The following is a 19,966-nucleotide window of genomic DNA, read 5'->3' as shown; positions in this document are numbered from 1 at the left end:
GTCTCAAGACCTATGAGGTCAAAGATTGAGACCATATTTAATTACCAATGCTTTCTCTGTAGATCAGCTGTACATCAGATGTTTATGTTATGCGGATGTTCCATTGCAAAAATCTGATACGTATCTGATTTTTAGCTACATTTACGGGAGAACTAATTTGAAGATTTTCAATGCCGTGCATTTTTTTTCTCCTTCTGACATGTGAAATCGTGTCACTTGAGCGCGAGAACTCTTTCATTGTGTCACATGAACCATGTCATGTAAACACCGCCTCATTGTTCGCGTTGTACAGAGTTGAAAATCGGAAGACGCATGATCCGATCTGTGTGCATACACGGGCATTCCCAACGGCAGATGCAGGCCTCTTGGACTTTCACGGGCAGCATGTTGTTTCTGCACGCCGGCGGCTCCAGTCTATCGCAGCTGACTTTGTGGTTCTGCACGGTTACGTCCCCATTGGGATGGCACAGCACTGAATGGCAGCCGTCCTCCAGTAGCCATGAGTCTCCAGGCTGTAGCACACGAGTAACAACAACAACAACAACAACAACAAGACATAATTGTAGAGTTGCACAGTCAATTATTATTATTTATTTTTTATTTTTAATCACGTGACTCACTTTTCTCTCTTTGCCATTGTCATCAACGCACACTCTTGGCGGACCAACTTAGAGCCAAAGCAAATCACAGCCAACAATTACTGTCACAAACACCGATATTATAAAAACGACAACAATGCTGCCATGAATTGAGTTATTTTCAGCTGTATTCAAGTGTGTGCGAGGACAGGCACCTTTGCAGATTCTTTCTGCGTAATCGCGGTCCAAAGTCAGCAGCATCCGTAACTGATCCATACTCTTTAAGTGCAACACGTTCTGGCTGAGAGTCGCCAGCTCCTTCTGGTCGGAGCCTGGGCCCACACCGATGGGGAACACCGAAACACCTGAGGCCCAAGACAACCCAAACGATGACGTATGTAAAAGGAAAGAACGGTTGTTCGAATGCTGGCGATCTCAAATGTTTTGGGTCCAGGGAGCCGTTTTTTTTAACTCATTCAGGACCAGCCAATTCTGGACAAAGTCTGAAAAGACGTTCAAAAACGTCTTTGGGAGTGAATGGGTTTTAAGGACCCCTGCGTGATACCAACACCAATCAAACATAAGGACAACAACTTCCCCTAAATGCCATTAAAAAGTTGCCTGTATTAAAAAAAGTGAAATGTTACAATAAAAAAAAATATATTTTTTTTCAGTTATATTCCTTCAGAAAATAAGTCATAATATGTCAAGAGCAAAGAAGATAAAAGGGTCATAATTTCATAAGAATTTTTTTCCAAGAGGAAGTTGAAATATGATGGTCAAGTAAAAAGGTAAGACAATCATTTTAACAAGTGAATTTCAAAGCTACTTTTTTAACTTCATTCTTGAACTAATACTCCTCTTATTTTCCAAAATGTTTTTATTCTCCGAAAAAAATAGAGCAATATTTGCAAGCAAAAAAAAAAAGAAGACTTTTGCTCTCGAACAATCATGATATTATTCCCGTAAAAATCTTTTTGATCAAAAAAAATCTATACATATAAGGTCTTTTTTTTTTTTTTTTTTTAGAAAACCTGTTTTTCAGTATTGGAAGAAGCTAGAATACCCGTGGAAAATCCATGCAAGCAAAAAAAAAAGACCTTTTACATTGTATAAGGTCTTTTTTTTGTTGTTGTTTTTAGATCAAAAACATTTTTACGAGAATAATGTCATGATTGTTTGTGTAATGACGACCGCTGTATGGAGAAATCATGTTACCTGCCGCCACTGCTTCGTTCGCTGCTTCTTGGACCAGATCAGTTGACTTATCGGTCACGATCATCACCACTACCTTGGCCACGCCTACTCTCCCTCCTTTAATGGCCTCTTGGATGGCATATCGCAGTGCCGAGCCTGAGACCGAGACACAGCGGTAAGCTCCAATGAATCGATGATGTGTACACTTCACTTTTTTTTCCTTTTTTTTTATCAGCTACCGAGTGCAGGTGCCGCAGTTCTCCTTCTGGGAATGTTGTCCACCAAGCGGAGGAGGCGCGACTTGATCTGTTGCTCTCTCCAGCTGAACTCCAAGGTGATGGTGTCGCCGTACTGAATCACGCTCACGTGAGTGCCGTCCGGACCTGCAGGCAGATAAAACGGGACTTAACATCTTGTGGTCACATCCGGCTCACAATCACGTGGTGTGGGTTCAAATTTGGCTGGAATTTGCTTGGATGGGTTTTTCACGGGTATTCTAGCTTCCTCCAATATTCCAAAAACATGTTTTCTAAGTAAACTGAAGACTCAATTGTCCAATGGTGTGAATTTGAGTGTGAATGCTTCGATAGGCTCCAGCACTGCCGCGACGTGATGGAGGACAAGCGCTAAAGGAAAATCGATCCGTTAACAGTGCATCTTGAACGGTCTTTTGTCAACCTACCTACATCCGCTGTGTTGATGAAGGCTTTCACAAAAGTCTTCATGTCGTCCAACTGCTCTCCGGACTTCAGCAGGAAGAGGACGTCCACGGGTGTTTTACAAGGCCCTGTGGGAAGTTTGGGTATCGTCATCTCAATACGGGGATACCGAAGCCTTGCCAATCACGATTTGTAAACTCACGTGCGCGAATTTTTTTCTGCGGAACCTAACTAAAACTATTCAACATAAAACATACCTAATACACTTAGATATTGTAACGGTATCCTAGTATGGGGTTAGTAACAAATGTTGAAACAAAAACATTGTTTTTATTTATTTTTTCAATTGAGATAATTAATCAGAAAGAACAAGTTTAAATTTCAAAGTGAACCAGAATCTTTGAAACGAATAGTTTTTGTGGAAATCATGAAATTGTCAGGGTGAACCCAAACTTTGGAAAGATGGTGCTCTTCATGTTTTTCAAAACATAAGAGTATTTCAATGTCACTAACTCAGAAATAGGCTCATAGGAAAGCAGTAATGCATATTTTTGACGGGTTTGCAAAGCAGACACTTACTGTACATGCTCGTGCTCTCACACTTCAGGTGCATTCGTTTCAAATGTATTTTCTAGGGGAATTTTGTATGATGATTTTGAAATAATGCTTGTGTTTTGAGATCGTGGTGGTTTATTTACAGTTAAAACTATTGGCATTTATATACATTTTTAAGGGGTGGGGGGTCACAGTTTTTTGCTATTCACAGTATCCATATTTACTGTATTTCTACAATCACGACGCTTCACTCTACAGGCAAACAGATGGCAGGTCTACCTGTGGGTGGGAGGCTGGCAAGCGTTGGACGGACCAGGGGCGCCAACGTGGGGAAGCGCGGCGTGACCGTGGTGCGTGTGATGTTGACAACGCGGTGGACCAGTTTATTGAGATGAGTGTAGTCCTCCACCATCATCGGACGTTGCGGCGAGCTGAAGGGGAACAAATCCACCTCCCGCACTTTGGAGCCGACTCCGATGGGGTACACGTGTGTCTGGGTGCTCGTGGACGGCGGGCGCTTCACCGTGTCCGTGGGCGGGTTCTCCGTCACTAGGAAGACCAGCTGCGGTGGGACGGAACCACGTGAAGGCGGGACAGTGACGGTATCCTGAAAGACAGTTGCCACGGCGGCGCCGGTGTTTGTCTTGCTTCCGCCCCTCCAACGAATCTCCCTGAGACGTTGTAGCAGCAACATCCTTTGGTATCTCAGATCCCAGCGGCGGATCTCCACGGTCACCTTGACCGAGTACTGGATCACCGTGATGCGGATGAATTCATTCTTCTCAGACATCTGCGTCACAACTTCCTCCAAGAAGAGGAGGGATTTGTTGAAGTTGGCCTCCCCGACTGAATCGGAGCCTTCAATGATGAAAGTCACTTCCTTGGTTGGCGGTACGGACGAGGGTGGTGTGGTGGTGGTTGGAGACAGTACGGAAGGCACGGTAGAAGTGGTGGTGAGGTGTTTGGTCGGGGCGATTGGCGGTCGAGGAGAGCGAGTCGTGGTGGTCGTACTGGATTTTGGCTCAAGCCCCAAAGTGCAAAGGTAATCGGTCAGTTCTAAAAGGCGATCGGGCAGCTCGGCTGTGCTGCTCAGCACGTAGGCCCTGTTCTCGGGGTTGGCCTTTGTGATATCATTAATCTGCGCCATGTTCACCCCGGGACCGAGGGCTACGGTCAGCGTGGTGATTTTTTTCCTGCGGAGCATGCTGATGAACGGCCGCATGGGCCGAGGGTTGGTGCTGGCCGTCAGGATGACGGCGACGCGGCCGGCGTGCTCTCGTTTGTTCTTGTCATAGATGTTGTAACAGAGATATTTAATGGCCTCGTCCAAGAAGGCAGCTTCACCTCCGGCGTAGTGCAGCTCGTGCACCGTCTTCTTAAACAGCCACTTCTGAACCTACAGGCAAAACAAAAAGTTAAAATGCGAGGGAAAGCGGTCATGTCACAATGATATCAAATGTAAGCAACGAATCGGCACTAATTTGAATGATATTTTAATTGCTTATTTACATATAAGCTCTGTCCCTGAAGTTAGGCTTATTTTGGCTTTTCTTATCTGCCTATTTTGCAAAAATAAGTCAATTAGTGAGCTATTATTAACTCATTCAGTACCAGCCAATTCTGGACCAAGTCTGAAAAGAAGTTTAAAAACGTCTTTGGGAGTGAATGAGTTCATTTGACTGGATAGTGATGGACACAGTGTGGCTAATTTACATAATCACGGCCCAACGTTGAGTTTTACGGTTCAAAATTTGACAGGTAAGCTGGGTGAAGAGCCGCCACTTTCAAGCCGGAATGGGCAACACTGTCTAAAACACTATCACGTCAAAGTCAAAAGGTAAGCAGAGCTGCGTCGAGATTTGTTGCGTTCGCTTCTGATAAACTGCATGTACCGGTACTTGATTGCTCAGTGGCGTTTTCAACTCAGGTGGGGTTGGGGCAGAACTGCTTAAGGGACATTTGTTTTTGCTGATGTATGGGCAGCACGCACGGATCTTAAAAGTGTATGAAGAGTAGTGTATGAAGTGCCGCCCCCATGATTGAAAATTACGATCCCATGTGTTTACATACCTGTAAATCATACGTTTTGACTCCAGAGTAGTAAAGCAACACTGCGGCTCGAGTGTGAGCGGAGCCCAAGCGGAAGCGCTCCACCACTCCCAGTATAAACTCCTTGGTGGTCTGAAACTCGGTTTCGCTCAATGCGGTGGAGCCGTCCAGCAGGAAAACCAGATCCATGGCACGATCGCACGTCCCCTCCGGCATCATGGTGGTCATGGGGATGGTTGTAAAGGCGGCGGAGGCGAGGGCTGGTGCGGCGGTGGTCAAAGTGGGGCAAGCCTCGCAGGTGAGAGTGTTGTTTTCACAGTGACTTTGGGGACAAACAACAAAGAAAGCAAATAAGTCACACTTTATAAATGAATTCATAGTCAAGTTATATTCTGAGCTTTACGTCCCTACACTCCCCTGGATGTTCTTTTTTTCCATTACAAATGAGCACCGAGTAGCCACTCTTACCATATTTTGCAGTGGGCGGGGTCATGGCGGCTGATGATGACTTTGTTGCCGTGGGAGATCCTTTGACCCTCATGGATGCATACCTGACACTGAGTGGGCTCAACACACCGCATGGCCACCTCATCCAACAGCTGGCCTGAGAAAAACATGGTGAACAAGCAAGATACACTTTAAAACAATTCTGAAGTGTCTCGAGAATCGGACTCTGACCTTTTTCCCAACAAAATATGAAATAAACAGTTACAGCCCAATATATATCCGTTGATAACACTCTGGGATAAAATTGGCATTATTCTGTTTTGGGGTCTGTTTCGGTTCATTCAAATGATCAATTTTGCTCATCCTGTTCTACAGAGGCCAATGAGTTTCCACTGGGTAAAATTGCGAAATCAAGTCAATTTTATGAGAAGGGTCCCATATCTGCTAGCGGCGCTGTTAGCGCTCGGTCATCAGTACTTCCACCACTGCTGCTCTGCTTACTTTTTTGTTACACAAGAGAACAGACATGTTTTAGTATTAGTTGTGTCTTTTATATGCCTGTTCATAAAAGTTACAAATGCACAGTGAAGTTAATTTCTGAACACCCTGTACTTCTGTGCTTCCAAACATTCCAGGCCGCCAAGTAAGGTGGAGATACACAGGAGCTTGGAAATTATATTATTTAGCCACACTGTTATGTCACAACGTTTACAATGTTTACAAAAGTAAAATAGCTTGCGACCTGACACATTTTCAGAAAAAGGCAGTTTGTGTGATTCCCTACTTGATGGTTGGGCAGGCACTCGAGTGACCCAACACTTTATATCCAAGCCAATAAGGTGAATTTGACATCATATGTCTCCCTTTAAATGCTAGATTTACAGTATGGGAATATGTAAGGCACCTGGCGGGCAGTAAGCATGACATCCTTCCACACATGTGAGGGAGCACTGGAGTGGATCGGGGTGCTGGCAGGTGACGGGACAGGCAGGGCCGCAAGTGTTGTACCTCCATTGGCATAACTCCTCTCCGGTAGCCGGAATCTTCGGGTTCAACTCCTCACAGCTCATCGCTATGGAGACGAGAGGTTTTACTCGCATTTTTGGCTGCTGCGTTCGTTGGTTTGTTCCGATTACACATCCGAAAAAGCAGCGGTCCGCCAACCACGCGGCCATCCAATACAGGACTGCACAGGGAATCTTGAATTGCTCACGATAGTCAGAAAGACATTTTATTTTGAAAAAACTCTGCAGCTGCCTGTGGTTCTGTACACGTCACGCGGATGGCCTCGCTTATGTGAGATATTTTGGAAGAAGTAAGCCTGGCAATGCTGGCAAAAAAATGACAGGACCGGCTCAGTGAAGAGAAACAAGCACATTTGCTCACAACTACTTTCAAATATGTCGCTCCATTTGAATTAAAACAAATACAGCGGTTTGTGGCGCAAAAAAGGGTCGGGGACCGCTGCCATAAAGGACCACGGGGTTATTCTTCACACTCACGGCAAAGCCCGTTGGATCTCCAGTTGACGGATACACCCTTCTGCGAACAAGCTTGAGCGTAAGCTGCGATGACATCACAAAAGCAAGCGCAGTCGCCTACGGACGGACAAGTGCACGCCGCCCCCACGCACATCTCTACGTATGGCTCCGCGTTCACCTAAGGAGATGCATGAAGGGAAGAAATAACACTTACCATACTCATTGTATGTACAGTATACGATCGAGCAAAAGGTAATACGATCCAAAAATGCATGGAAAATGGAGCCAACTTGTGCGAACCCTCTCTTGGAATCGCTATTTGATATTATTATTATGCATTTTAATGGCGTCAAAACCGCCCACAAAACTCCCCTTCATCCGTTTTTCCAACTGACAATAAATCATCACATCAGGGCGCATGAAAAACTGTCAAGGACCCATGCCTTAAATTGAAAAGAAAGTCGGCCATTTTGAGCAAATTTCATGGCACTTTGAGGAAGTCCAATTGGGGAATTGAGACAAATGAACCCCAATCAAAAGCAGGTTTTTCCAGAAAGATAAGTAAAGCTAAATCGACCAGATTTAGATTTCCGTTTTGCAATTGTTGTTGTTTTTTTTTTTTGGTTTACCTTACCTAGCTAGCTACGTGACATATTCGAAGCACCTCAAATGACATTTTCTCTGCATTGGCTTTCAATTCAGATGACGTGTACTTAATGTTGATGCTATTGACCCTTTGGATTTCTGCTGCTATACTCACCTGAGTATTGCACTCTTTAAAGAGGGGACCAGTGAGCACACGGCACGACTGCTCAACTTTTACCTGTCTGACGATGTCGTCAGCGCATGGAGCGGGTACCTGGAAACACAAATGCGGTGCAACATTCTTGGGTCATAAATATTGAAAGCAGCCACAAATTTTTAAAAATATACTGTATATACTGTATATATTACCAATATTATTATTGTTTTGGCACATCTGAAACTGTCTATAGATTTCAATGAGTTTCTTCTCCCAACCACGTTACAAACATACATTACCTGCGTGACATCGGCACAGCTTGGAGCAACCTTCCAGGAGTTCCCAAAGTGCAGAGAGTCCACCTCCAGCTGATTGTTACTGCTGACTAAGTCGTTATTCACATTCCCGTCAAAGTTACCGCACAGACCACACACCCGACTCTACACATGTAGGAAAATTACAGAAAACAACAACAACAACAAAAAAAGAGTCAAAATGGCGGCTTGAAAAAAATGAGTGGATTAATACACGAGTACCCTGTATTCAGTCGATATGTGGACCAGGAGGTACGTTCCCTTGTCCCAACTTAGGGAAATGTGTTTCCCCAGCAGTAGGGTGTAGAATTGACCTGATCGGATGATCTCCACCTGCGAGCTCTGTGGTACTGGCACCTTCATTTTCACCTGAGCAATGACCAAAACATGTCCATGACATGAAAACATCGCAAAATTGCACCACTAGTGTGAGGAAGTGTGTGTGTGTGTGTGTGTGTGTGTGTGTGTGTGTGTGTGTGTGTGTGGCCGGTTTGCAATATTCATCCTGTCCGTGGAGCCGTTTTATTATATTTCTGACTCAGCAATACATAGGTACTTTTACTTTTGAAATACATATGCAGTGAATCTATGGTTATTTGTGGTTTGCTATTCACAAATTCACTTTGTGTTTTTTTTTTTCTGTGGAACCTTATCTTTACCTATTCACCGAAAAACTCGACCGTTCCCGGTTCGTGTGATCTTGATGTAATGCTATAAGATGACACAAGATGGCAGCAAGGCCAATAGGAAATATTGTTAAGTGATATTTACTGAGAGACAACTAAGCTTTTTCTATGTTGGGGGAGCTCGTGTTGTCTCGGTTGTTGGTGGAAGCTATGGAGCGTCTTCGCCGCATGTGTTGTGCATGCGCACGCTGGATATTATTATGATTATTATTCTTAAAAATATTTCCTTTCAAGCAGAAAAAGTCCAAAGTTTTAAAATACCTCGCCTTTTTGCATCAGAATCAATCCTCCTTGGTAGTAGACTGACACCGACTTGGCACAGCGATGTCCCACAATGCCACAGGCTTCATTCTCCACCAGCACTCTAAATGTCCCCTCTTCTCCATTGCACATGTCCTGTGTGCAATGAAGATAAAAAGAATGGACAAAGAGGTCTAAAAACACTCAAGGCATTAAAAGTAGAAGTTATTTCTTTTGAAGCGGTCTTACCTGGACTAGGACATACTGACAGAGACCAGGAAAGGTGTACTTTAGGCCATCGAAAGTGATGTAGTGGGCCTCCCCCACGGTGCGGCACACGCCGTCACAAAACTTGTCGGTGCAGTGCCACTTCCTGTTCTTGCACATGCTGCAAAATAAAATTAGGTCATGCAACCGCCAAGAAGTACTCCATTTCAATAATTGCTTTACCAGGTGTTGCAATCCACCGGTATGCTTTGTCCCAAAGCATAGGGCTTGTTGTTATGGTAACATGGGCACTGGTCCGGCACAATGCAGTCTCCATGATGGCGTACCTGAAATATCAATCAGCGAAAACCAGTTTCATATCCTTTGGTCGTACAAACTCCCTCAATCAATATTTTAGAAACAGAGTCAAAACGTTATTGGTTGTTCAAACTTAAGAAAAAAAAAAGCAATACACTAATGAAATTAACAAATCCATCCATTCCCAAATTTCTAAACTACTTTATGTGCCAAATAGATTCAATAAGGATAAGACATATGATTAGCAAGGAGAATATCTATTGCATGCGTGAAGCTACCGCAACCTACTGTGCCGGGTGGGCAGATGCAGCCGGGGATGCAGGCAAGTGAGACACAGGGGTGGTCTGCATTCTGGCAGTTTCTGGCACATTCCAGGCCTTTTTCCCCGGCGCCACACCTTGCTCGGACCAGTTGAGGGGGACATCTTGCAGAGCGCTTCTCTGCAAGTAGCGGCGCCAACAAGGGTATCACATTTACTTTGTTGCTGAGCTTTCGTTGTCGGTGCACACCGAGTTAGTTTGCTGAGCGGTGTAAGAAAACATGTCACGCGGCACAAGAAGGCACGCTCATTGTGAAACTTACTGCTTTTCATTTGATTGTTTTACAGTTATGGACTCCATGTAACTCTACAGTGAACCAGTAATAGTCATTTTTCCAACAGAAGTGAGAATGTAAACCAGTGCTCATTATATGTTAGCATTAAGCGAGTCGACAAATACAGTTGGAATTCTATGGTTTGGTTGCAAGGATGCTTTTCGGAGAAATTTGCCATTGAGGGTCTCCTTTTCGTTTCCTTAAAGTGATGTTATACGATAGTCTCTTATTTTTTTGAAAAGAAGTGAAAAGGACAGTGCGTTTTAGTAAGTTTAAATCTGTTTGAAGCCTTTGTCAGGTTGTGAAAATGACTTTTTTTTTTGGTTGTTTTTTATTTTTTGTATGTGTTCTCTACATCGCGGAGTTTCACCTAGATGGGTTTGGAACCTATTACCCCACCAACGGGGACTGACTCTTATTAAAATATGTGTTGGAGTTCACCTCTGGAGGGTGCCAGGTCATCGTCGTAGAAGAGATCGGACAGCAAAGTGCTCGTTTCTGCAGAGCTGCAGCGCATGGTTCCATTCTCACAGTAACTGTAAATACAAACATTTAAAAAAAAAATCACCCTTGGCCAGATTTAAAAAAAGAAACATTCTATGAAAATAATGCTGCCCACATTTCTCGATAAATATAATCTGATCATGATTTCACCTTTCTAACCCGAGGACCTGCTATGGTTTTCAGTGATGTGGAACTACACTGCGTGATGTGGAGATTACATGATCAAGACTCGGGTTATTATATTTTTTAAGACAGAATTGCTGGCGTAGCTCTTATTATTTGATGTCATGAGATCAGTAATTCCCAGCCACCGTGCCCCAGTCCATTCATGTGCTATGAGAGACCATCAGGCGACAAATAGTAACGTTATGTAGCGATATGAAGTGACAGGCACAACAATTAAATACACTTCACCCAGATGGCAGAAGGTACAATTATTGACCTGTTAGTATTAATAAAAAAGAGTCATGTCTGTGTCACGGCTAAACAGTCCCGGATTTCAGAGTGTAATATGTGAGTAAATTGAGATGAGATCATTATTTCAGTATATACTGTATATCTTTGTGTGACATTTTTGTTTGGTGGTGTGACGCCAGATTTTTCTCGTGTTAAATATGTGCCTTGACTGACTAAAAGTGCATTAGATAACATCGTATCCAGAGTGGCTAATTGCACTTTACGCCCACAGACCAGATGCTGCTGTGATCGGCGTAGACGTCATTAGGCTGGTACAGCTGTCCATCATGCAGGCACGTGCACTGGTCTGCCGTCACACACTCTCCAGAGTCGCTCAGGTACTTTCCAGCGGGGCAAAAACAACCCTCCTCGCACACTCTCTCCCCTCCGCATCCACCCTCCGCTCCGGACAGGGAAATGCAGGTGCGGTCGCACAAGCTCCCGCAGGCCTCGTACACTTGGCCTCTGGTGCACTCCATCTCTGAGGATTGAAATCACTCATTTGTGTAGCGATGTTTCTTTCATGTATTTAATTAATTAACTCCTAAGACCTGAACTCTTGCAAGGCATGCATTTTTATTTTCTCTTTGATATTTAGGCTAATTGGGACCTGATGAGTGTAAAAACAAAGAATTATCTTTTTACTTGATGAAACGTCCTCGTAAGTGGACGCCAGGCCCTTATAGTCCAAAATTTAACATTATAGTCTTGAAAACCAAAGACGTCATGTCCCACACATGTGGACGCCAGGTCCCAGGAGGGGACCTAGAAATTTTCGCCTTTTAAGAGAACAGCAAGTTGCGCAGACAATACTGAAATAGTGAACGGTTATGCAGGTGAGTCGTGTTTTTACGGCAGAGCGAGGGAGAACGCCAGTGGAGGAGCACCCCTTTGGCGACGCAGGCGGCCGCGTAAGCGGCCAGAGCAGAGCAGAGGCACTTCTCGCCATCCACACACGAACAAACGTCATAACGGCAAAACTGCTGGAAAGGAGCCGGATTGACCAGGAAGTGGCACGGGCCGAACACGTCTGACGTCATCATTGAGCAGCCTTCTTCTGCAAAACGAACTGAAGAAAAAGAACAGGGCAGATTGTAGTTTCGGAATACGGTGAACCACTAGCCAACACGTTTATTTCTGTGGCATTTGTCCGGGAATATTTACTAAAAATGTGCCGAGCTGCGGGTTTGGGGTTAGGGTGATTTTTACACTCTTTTTGTAATGCGTGAGAATTCCACAAGAGGACGCCAAAGCCCTGTCGAATCGTAACGTCGTTACCAGGGTAAAGCAATTATGTCGAAGATACATGACGATCTTTGTATGTTGGTGAGAAGATTAATTTTGCCTGGGTTGTTATGTATGGATATGTAAGTATGGCGAATCTTCACCGTGTGTCCATTTAGGGTTTACTACAATGTGTGGCAGGGCTTGGTCCATAAAGCCTGAAAATACATGTAGTGAGGGTTCACTGTCGTCTTGACGTGTGGTTGAGTCATACTGTATGTGTGTGCGTTTGTGTGTTTCCACCTCTTTTGGGGTTGATGGCACAGGGATCTGTCGCAACTGTGTGGGCGGACTTGCAGTCGCCGTTGATTCTCCAAGATTGACCAAATGCCAGCGGGCCCGCCTCAACCAGCCCAGATGCGGACAAGAAGTCATCGCCTTGGTTACCGTTGTAGTTGCCACACAGGCCGCAAGTCCGCCCTGCCCAGCGTGTGCCCAGCTACAAAAACGTGGTGGTTAACATTTCAAAACTACCAAGCTTCTTGACACGAATTAACTAAAACATTCTGTTTGTATGCACCTTTAATAGCACCCGGCCCTGCCCATCCCAGTCAAGACGCAGGTTATCGCCATACTTCAGGAGCACAGATGACTGCACAGATCTCTGGATATGCAAGCGACCTGGAATCCAGAATCATCAATGTTTGAAGTATGTCCATTTACTTTAATTACAAAGCCATGTGACATTTTTATAATGAATGTAAGGATTTGGCCATGATTATTGTGTTTACTTCACAATAATTACTTCCTGTTGAGGCCACGTGCAATAGAGGATAATTGTTTGTTTTGAGTGTTTGTATAACGTGTCTCACAAGTCATTCGCCACAATAAAAACGACAAGGCAAAAAGTTCACCATCATTCATCAGAACTGGTCGTCTAGCTTTCTTCTTCTTGGTACTACGGAATCATTATGGGTGCGGTGTGATGTGTTGGTCATCCGGACTACACCACACACGATGAGAGCAGTAGGAAAAAGCATCTTCATTGTGTGGATTTAAAAACATTCAGTTAAAATTTTAAAAATGGGTATGTGTGTACGCTGCTTAGGAATGCAACCATTGTCACAGTCATTGCACTGATTTGAGTACTTAAAGCCTTGGCAGAGGTCTGTGCTCTCTGAGTTCTTTTACCCCACCAAGTACACTCTTGCATGTCACAGTGTTTGAGTGACAAAAGGCAGCTGCTCCCCATCAAAATGTCGTACCATGGTGCATTGGGGTTTGGATGTCCATGCCGTTGACAGAAACCATTCCTCCGTGCTTCAGCTTCACTGTCATGTCTTCCAGAGAAGGCAGACTGAGGGTCACAGAACGTGTACACACAGCCTCTTGATCATCTGCGCACTGAAAGAAAGGTCAATAATCAGCTGTCAGACATACAGAGAGTGACAGTAAGAAAATGCTGAGTTATTATCCTGCCAAAAATGCTGTGCGTGTCCTTACGTAATGTGATACTGTCTATCTTAGCCATCATGTTTGGAACGCTATGTCGGGATGTTTTGGAGGATTTTGAATTGAATTACCACAAGGGTGAGACATCCTGAAGACCATTTTGTAATACATACGGTGAACCCCCATTATTATCAGGGGTCCCATTGTGAATAATAAAATATTGGAAGTGTTAATGCTTTTTACTTGTTATCATGTCCAGAAAAGAGCAAGACAGGTTTCTTGTGGTTACAAAGTATTAACATACATTACGTTTCTAAGATATGCAAACATATGTGTGTGTGTGCGTGTGTGTGTGTGTGTGTGTGTGCATTACCTGCACATTTTCAATAATGACAGAGAAGTCCTGCTCGTCACAGTCTGTGGCCAGCAGGTACTGACACGGGCTGCTGAAGGTGAAGAATTTGTTGTCAAAGGTCTTGAAGTGGGACTGACCCACCACCAGGCATTCACCTACACACCGGATGAAGGCGCAGGAGCCAAGCCAATTATTAGGCATAAAGGGGACTCACAAAACAAGAAGTACCACATTTATGAACAAGCGGAGAGCAAAATATTCTCTCAGTGCAATGCCATCCATATAATAAATGGATTGTTTCTTAATACAATTTAACCCACCGGTGTCAAAGTCAAGGCAAGTGGGCCAGATCCAGCCCGTCACATCATTTTATGTGGCCCGCGAAAGCAAATCATGTGTCAACTTCCATGACCCTTGCTTAAATCTGTCCTGAAATCTCAAATTCTCATATGTAATAAATAACTGTGACATTTTGCAATAACTTGGTGACCCGGTTTATATTCACTTGAATAGTAATTGAACAAATAGTTGACTGATTTCAAGACGAGTGAGCCATTACTTTTTTTTGTGTGTGTGTACAAGGAATAATACGATGTGATGATTAAACATGTATTCGGTTTCACTGTCGTAACGACCCTCCAAGGGAAGATGTAATTCCAAAGTGGCCTGTGACAAAAATGAGTTTGTCCCCCCTGATTTAACCCTTTCAGGGACAGTGGTTACTGTAGTGGACTGTTTATCATGTTATCAGGTTACAGGGTGCATTAAAGGGTTAAATTGATTCATATATTGCCACTTGAGAGCAACCCCCCCCCCCAAAAAAACATAAAAAAGTAGAATTGCATCACTCGAATCATGCAGTGTACATTCACCCTAATTGAGCTATGATTCATGTCGCTCACCGGGGCAACCTTCATTGGTGCATTCCCATGACCCATGTCGACACACACTGTGGGGGGGAAAAAAAACAAAAAACAATATGTGGCTATTAAATCCCACATTCTGCAGATGTGTGCATCCACTCACCAGGTGTTGCAGTCCTGAGAGATTGTCGAACCCGGCGGGAAGTGTCGTCCCATGTGTACACAGGAACACTGAGACACCTCCACGCAACGGTTTCCATCCAGCACTTTACCCACTGAGAAGCACACACAGATTCAAACACACTAAGACTAGAAGCCAAAGGAGTGGAAACCAGTAGCCAGGGGATTTACCAGGGCATGTGCAACCATCCACACACTCTTCTTTGCAGACCTCCTGAATGTTGAGACTATGGCAGGTTGTGGAGCAGGACTTGGTGCATTCGCTGTAGTGCATTCCAATGGGACATTTGGGGACTGTTCTCACACAGATACACATACAAAAACACATACACAATTGTTTTCAGTGGTGGGAAGTAAAAAAGTGCAAACATTTTGTTCTTAGGTAAATTTTTCCGGTATCTGTACTTCTTCACCTTTTTAATTTGACCGTGCACATTTGAAAACAGACACAAAATAAAAAAGATGAAAAAAAACACAATCTTACTGATTGAGGTCTTACAAGTAAAAAAAAAAAAAAGAACTAAGAAGGAATGTGACCCTGTCACCTCAAGAATGAATTGTGGCAATTTTGTTGTCTTGTGCCGGCCTAAAAACCACTAGCTTTTGTCGATCAAATGATTATCAATGTAATCTGGGGGGGGCAATCATACCGACAGATATATCTTTTTTAGGTGTTATCATTAGTTTAGTTTTGTTTTTCACTAGGTTCACAACATCAGTAAATCCAACACATTTTTTGATTGCATAAAATTCAAGAACACACTTGTTTGTTATTAACATATGACATGTGAAGTGATTTTTTTTTTACCTTCTTGTCAATATGAGTTAGGGCCCAACCAATATAGATTTTTTTTTTAATGCTGATGCCGATTTTTGGTCAAAATAAAATACAGGTTACTGATTAATCAGCTGATTAATTACAAAAAAACTACATAAAGCATAAAATAACCCCCCCAACCCCAATGCATTTCAATGGGGGTCAATTAGTACGGATTTTCACAATTTACAGGCCACCCTGTTCCCTATTCCCTGGAACCGTAACCGTTTTGCCGACTTACAGCATTCACTCTCCTGCTGCCACCCGCGTAAAAGCATCCCGTGGGCATGACACGTGCGGGCGTACTCCAGAAGGACTGGACAGTAACAGTCTTCGCTGTCGCCCTGGCCGCAGTGGCACGCCTCCTCCTGGCACAGGGACAGGAAGGCCTCGGCTGGTACCAAGTGGGCGCAGTGCAGGAACACGGCAGATGTTTGGAGCACGCTGCAGCTCGACAGAATCTATGGAAACAAGATATACTATCAGTACTTATTCTTTATGAGTATCTTTTAAATTGGTTATTGACAAAAAAAATGCTCTCCATTTGTGTTACTTTTTTTTTGGCAATGTGTGAAAATCTACGCCACTGATTGCCAAGTGTTAGTTTACTCTCTTTACGGGGGTGTGCTTCTCTCTTCAGACTTTGGGCCGCCTGAGAACAAGTAGTTGCTCACCTCGTTGCAACGCTCATGATGGCCACACCCAAAAAATTCTTCATGATGGATCCGGGATAGCTTGCCACTTTGTAGCTCACCTCAGTGGTCATATTTTTCATGACAGTGAGAGGTTGTGCTTTGATTATTTTTTTTTCGTCAGTGAGTAATTCTGACGTCAAAGAGTCAAGAGAGTGATTAGAAACATCTGAACATGGATGTTCAGATGTTTCTAATCACTCTTTTGCCCTTCCAATGTGTGTGTGTGTGTAACTGACCTCTGAAGTGTCTTTGGAGCTGTTGCAAGACAGACTGGGAATAGACACGCGTCTGCAGGCTTGACCTGCGCCTTTCACCGCCCACGAATTTGCAAAGTCATAGCTGTCCTCTGTGAGGAATCCTGAAATGACGCACAGCACGGAAAAAAAAGTTGACAGCTTCCTCATTAATCTCAAGCTGTCGCTGCTCTTTTTGTTGAGATTTTTTTTTCTTTAATCCGTTATCTTTTCCTGTATGGAATAACTTCTCTTCCTGTTTCTGATCCCCGGTGACTCAGAACCATTTCCGAAATTCCATGGAAAAAAAAAAGGTACGTGCATGAGTGGCCTTCCACTCCAAGCGAGCATAGATGTACCTTCTTGAGCGGTGTACTCATCGGCCACCGCCGCATTGAAGTTACCACAGAGGCCACAGGTGTGGTTGGTGTGGTGTTTGGTGAGTGTCAGGGCGACGTTGGCTGCGTTGTCGATGGTCACCGTGAAGCCAAACTCCTCGCTCCATAGCTTGTAGAAGCCCAGCTCCTGGCCGGCAAACACAGCGTGTGATGCGTACGGCAGTGAAAGTCTGCAAGGTGACACACAAACAGTCTGTAAGTGAGCTTCCTTGGTTGCAGGTTTATCATGGCATTCAAGTAACCAAAATCATTAATCAATTAATGAATCAAGGATGGGATTGGCTTGGGATTGAACTGTCCTTGAATTGTTTCATACCCCATGCATCAAAAACTGGATCAAATCACTTTTTTTGTGGAGATAAGATAAGAAAACCTTTATTAGTCTCACAATGGAGAAATTCCCAATTCACAGCAGCAAAGTTATGAAAGGAAGAAGTAGAACAACAAAATATAGGAGCTGCTGGATGCACACTCGTAATGACTAGCATGCCACATTTAAAGGAAATGAGAGGAATCGCTTTGATTGGCCATCACTAAAGTCGGCTGTGAGCACTCCCACAGTGGCGCAGCCCTCCTTCCCTCTTTTTTTGAGTTTTCCTTGCCGTCCTGGGGGTTCATGTGAGGGGATGTCATTAATTTTTGTAAACTATGGGCATGTAAAGCCCTTTATGACTTTTCTGTGATTCAGGGCAATATCAATAAATTTGATCTGACTTGACTTGCAGATCCGACGGCCTGAACTCGCCTGTGAAATGACCATCACACCGGTCAAACCTACCTCTGCTTACGCCATGATTTAAACAGAGCCTTTGGTCTTAATCGAAATCTATCAGGATTTTATTTATTTATTTATTTTTGCGGCCAACCAATCCATGCGAGTAAAAGACCGTATTACCTGGTTTCTCCCTGTGATAATCTTCCATCGACAGACAAATGCAGCTCAAAGACGTCCCCAAGAAATAGCGTGACTCCAGTTCTTTTGCCCCCAACAAAATCACCTGCAGGTGAATCACAGCGCACCTTGTTTTACTCCTGCCACACCAACGTGACGCACACTGACGCAAAGTGCCATTGCAATTCATTTGCTCGACACTGTCAAGGTGGTATTCATTCAACAAGAAATAATGTTAATAATCAGAGAAGAACCGAATGAGCTGTCTGTGCATATTTTGTCCATAAATGCTCAACATCGATTTATTTGTTTGAAAGTGCTCTATAAATACAGCTGACTTGACTTGATGGGCTCACCCACCCAACAGCGTGAAGGAGCGACGTCTGCAGTCCCCAGCCAGCAGGTAGCTGCAGTCGCCGGGAAAATCGTACAAAACCCCATCAAAGGTGTGAACGTGGTGTCGTCCGAAGAGGCTGCATCTCCCCGTCATACCTGCCGTGCATGCTGCACACCCACACACATTCACAACAGCACAAATCTTACCAAAAAGGACATTTTAGAGTTTAACAAGGAGAAAATATCTTTGTATGAAGTGCTTGGCCTCATACGTGATTGGGTCCTTGGGGAGGCCTCAACATGGCGGAAAATTTACCAATTGGATCAAAAAATGGACTGACCCGCTAATTGAGTCAATAGACCCAACTTTCTGGGTTGTTTTGTTCAAAATATTTTGAAATACAGTATAAATATAGAATTAAATTAAATATATGACTAACATTGATTCAACGGAAATCCTTATTATTTGTCTGGATTCAGTGGGTCGGTTTGACCCGGAAAAAAGGAGGTTAATTTATTAATTTATCCACATCGCTGAAAAATTAGGCATTTCCAAATTACATTAAAAACTAATTTTAATTTTTAAAAAACCAAGTTAACGATGAACTGAAAAATTCTATTAATCTTTTGTAGCCTTGTGGTTGCAGGTAAGATGAAGCCCACCGCAGCCGACTAGGGGCATGTTATGGAGGTAAACCCCGGACCGGTCGCCAGTCATTTGCAGGACACAAATAGACAAACAAACATTGACATGCACATTCGCACAAATGGACAATTCAGAGTCAGGGTGAATTAACAATGGATTTGTTTTTCACCCACCTGTCAGATGTAGCAGAAGCCAAATTCCTCTCAAACACCGACCTGCGCACAACTGAAACACAAATACAACGACATGCTTCATCCCGTGATCCTCTTAAATTGACTTCTTAAAACTTGAGTACTGTACCTCCATGGTTCCACACTTGGCTAATCCACAAATCTTGCGAGAAAAAAAAAAGTAAAAAATCTCTTGCAATCGCCCAAAATGCTGCAATCCCAGGCTTTACATGGCGGATTGGTGTTTCGCTCTGACACGTAACAGGCTCAACTGAGAATGGGGTCAAAAACTTAAAAAATGCCTCACTCAAAAGTTCATTTATATCAAGGAAAGCCCTTCCCACTCTGTTATCGTGGCCTTAACATCCTTCCCCCCTACATCAGGTTATGTCAAGAAGGCCAGAATATCACTCGGTACATGTAGAGCGACACCATCAGACCGCCCCAGTGAGACAATACCAGGATGTGCCCACTGATGGTCTGGCTGAGTGATTAGCCTGCCGGTACAAACCTGCGTCAGTGCCAACCCAAACAATTGTGCTACAAAACACACTGTCGGGGGAAGATATCTGACGCAAGAACTGAGAGTTTGGTAGCCGCACATGACAAACATGTGACGAATTGATGCCAAAACTTGCATGAAAACAATGGGAACTAGTTCAAAAAAAACTATTTTTT

The 19,966-nt window shown here is 43.8% G+C and overlaps 1 protein-coding gene across 1 annotated transcript in view; it reads right to left on the bottom strand.

Moving 5' to 3' along the window:
- Positions 1 to 19,581, bottom strand: part of vwf (von Willebrand factor) — a 28,025-nt gene extending 8,444 nt beyond the window's left edge. Inside the window, exons 1-35 of the mRNA XM_086109613.1 lie at positions 19,419 to 19,581; positions 19,292 to 19,343; positions 18,497 to 18,640; positions 18,140 to 18,242; positions 17,206 to 17,414; positions 16,850 to 16,971; positions 16,160 to 16,379; positions 15,273 to 15,395; positions 15,085 to 15,196; positions 14,961 to 15,007; positions 14,077 to 14,213; positions 13,517 to 13,655; positions 12,832 to 12,932; positions 12,555 to 12,750; positions 11,881 to 12,096; positions 11,262 to 11,508; positions 10,509 to 10,603; positions 9,762 to 9,913; positions 9,399 to 9,502; positions 9,198 to 9,336; positions 8,970 to 9,104; positions 8,245 to 8,391; positions 8,008 to 8,148; positions 7,727 to 7,825; positions 6,988 to 7,144; positions 6,390 to 6,557; positions 5,507 to 5,642; positions 5,060 to 5,360; positions 3,269 to 4,385; positions 2,458 to 2,562; positions 2,015 to 2,158; positions 1,797 to 1,931; positions 794 to 943; positions 621 to 667; positions 335 to 512 (exon numbers count right to left, since the gene is read on the bottom strand). Of these exons, the coding sequence (XP_085965739.1) occupies positions 335 to 512; positions 621 to 667; positions 794 to 943; positions 1,797 to 1,931; positions 2,015 to 2,158; positions 2,458 to 2,562; positions 3,269 to 4,385; positions 5,060 to 5,360; positions 5,507 to 5,642; positions 6,390 to 6,557; positions 6,988 to 7,144; positions 7,727 to 7,825; positions 8,008 to 8,148; positions 8,245 to 8,391; positions 8,970 to 9,104; positions 9,198 to 9,336; positions 9,399 to 9,502; positions 9,762 to 9,913; positions 10,509 to 10,603; positions 11,262 to 11,508; positions 11,881 to 12,096; positions 12,555 to 12,750; positions 12,832 to 12,932; positions 13,517 to 13,655; positions 14,077 to 14,213; positions 14,961 to 15,007; positions 15,085 to 15,196; positions 15,273 to 15,395; positions 16,160 to 16,379; positions 16,850 to 16,971; positions 17,206 to 17,414; positions 18,140 to 18,242; positions 18,497 to 18,640; positions 19,292 to 19,343; positions 19,419 to 19,424 (5,824 nt within the window). The 5' untranslated portion in view covers positions 19,425 to 19,581. The remainder of the gene's footprint in view (positions 1 to 334; positions 513 to 620; positions 668 to 793; positions 944 to 1,796; positions 1,932 to 2,014; positions 2,159 to 2,457; positions 2,563 to 3,268; positions 4,386 to 5,059; positions 5,361 to 5,506; positions 5,643 to 6,389; positions 6,558 to 6,987; positions 7,145 to 7,726; positions 7,826 to 8,007; positions 8,149 to 8,244; positions 8,392 to 8,969; positions 9,105 to 9,197; positions 9,337 to 9,398; positions 9,503 to 9,761; positions 9,914 to 10,508; positions 10,604 to 11,261; positions 11,509 to 11,880; positions 12,097 to 12,554; positions 12,751 to 12,831; positions 12,933 to 13,516; positions 13,656 to 14,076; positions 14,214 to 14,960; positions 15,008 to 15,084; positions 15,197 to 15,272; positions 15,396 to 16,159; positions 16,380 to 16,849; positions 16,972 to 17,205; positions 17,415 to 18,139; positions 18,243 to 18,496; positions 18,641 to 19,291; positions 19,344 to 19,418) is intronic.
- Between the last annotated feature and the right edge of the window lie 385 nt (positions 19,582 to 19,966).

The sequence above is a fragment of the Hippocampus guttulatus genome, chromosome 4, assembly GCF_054856545.1.
Source record: "Hippocampus guttulatus isolate MCC_2025c chromosome 4, RoL_Hgut_1.0, whole genome shotgun sequence".
NCBI lineage: Eukaryota > Metazoa > Chordata > Actinopteri > Syngnathiformes > Syngnathidae > Hippocampus > Hippocampus guttulatus.
This window is presented reverse-complemented; position numbering and strand designations above follow the sequence as displayed.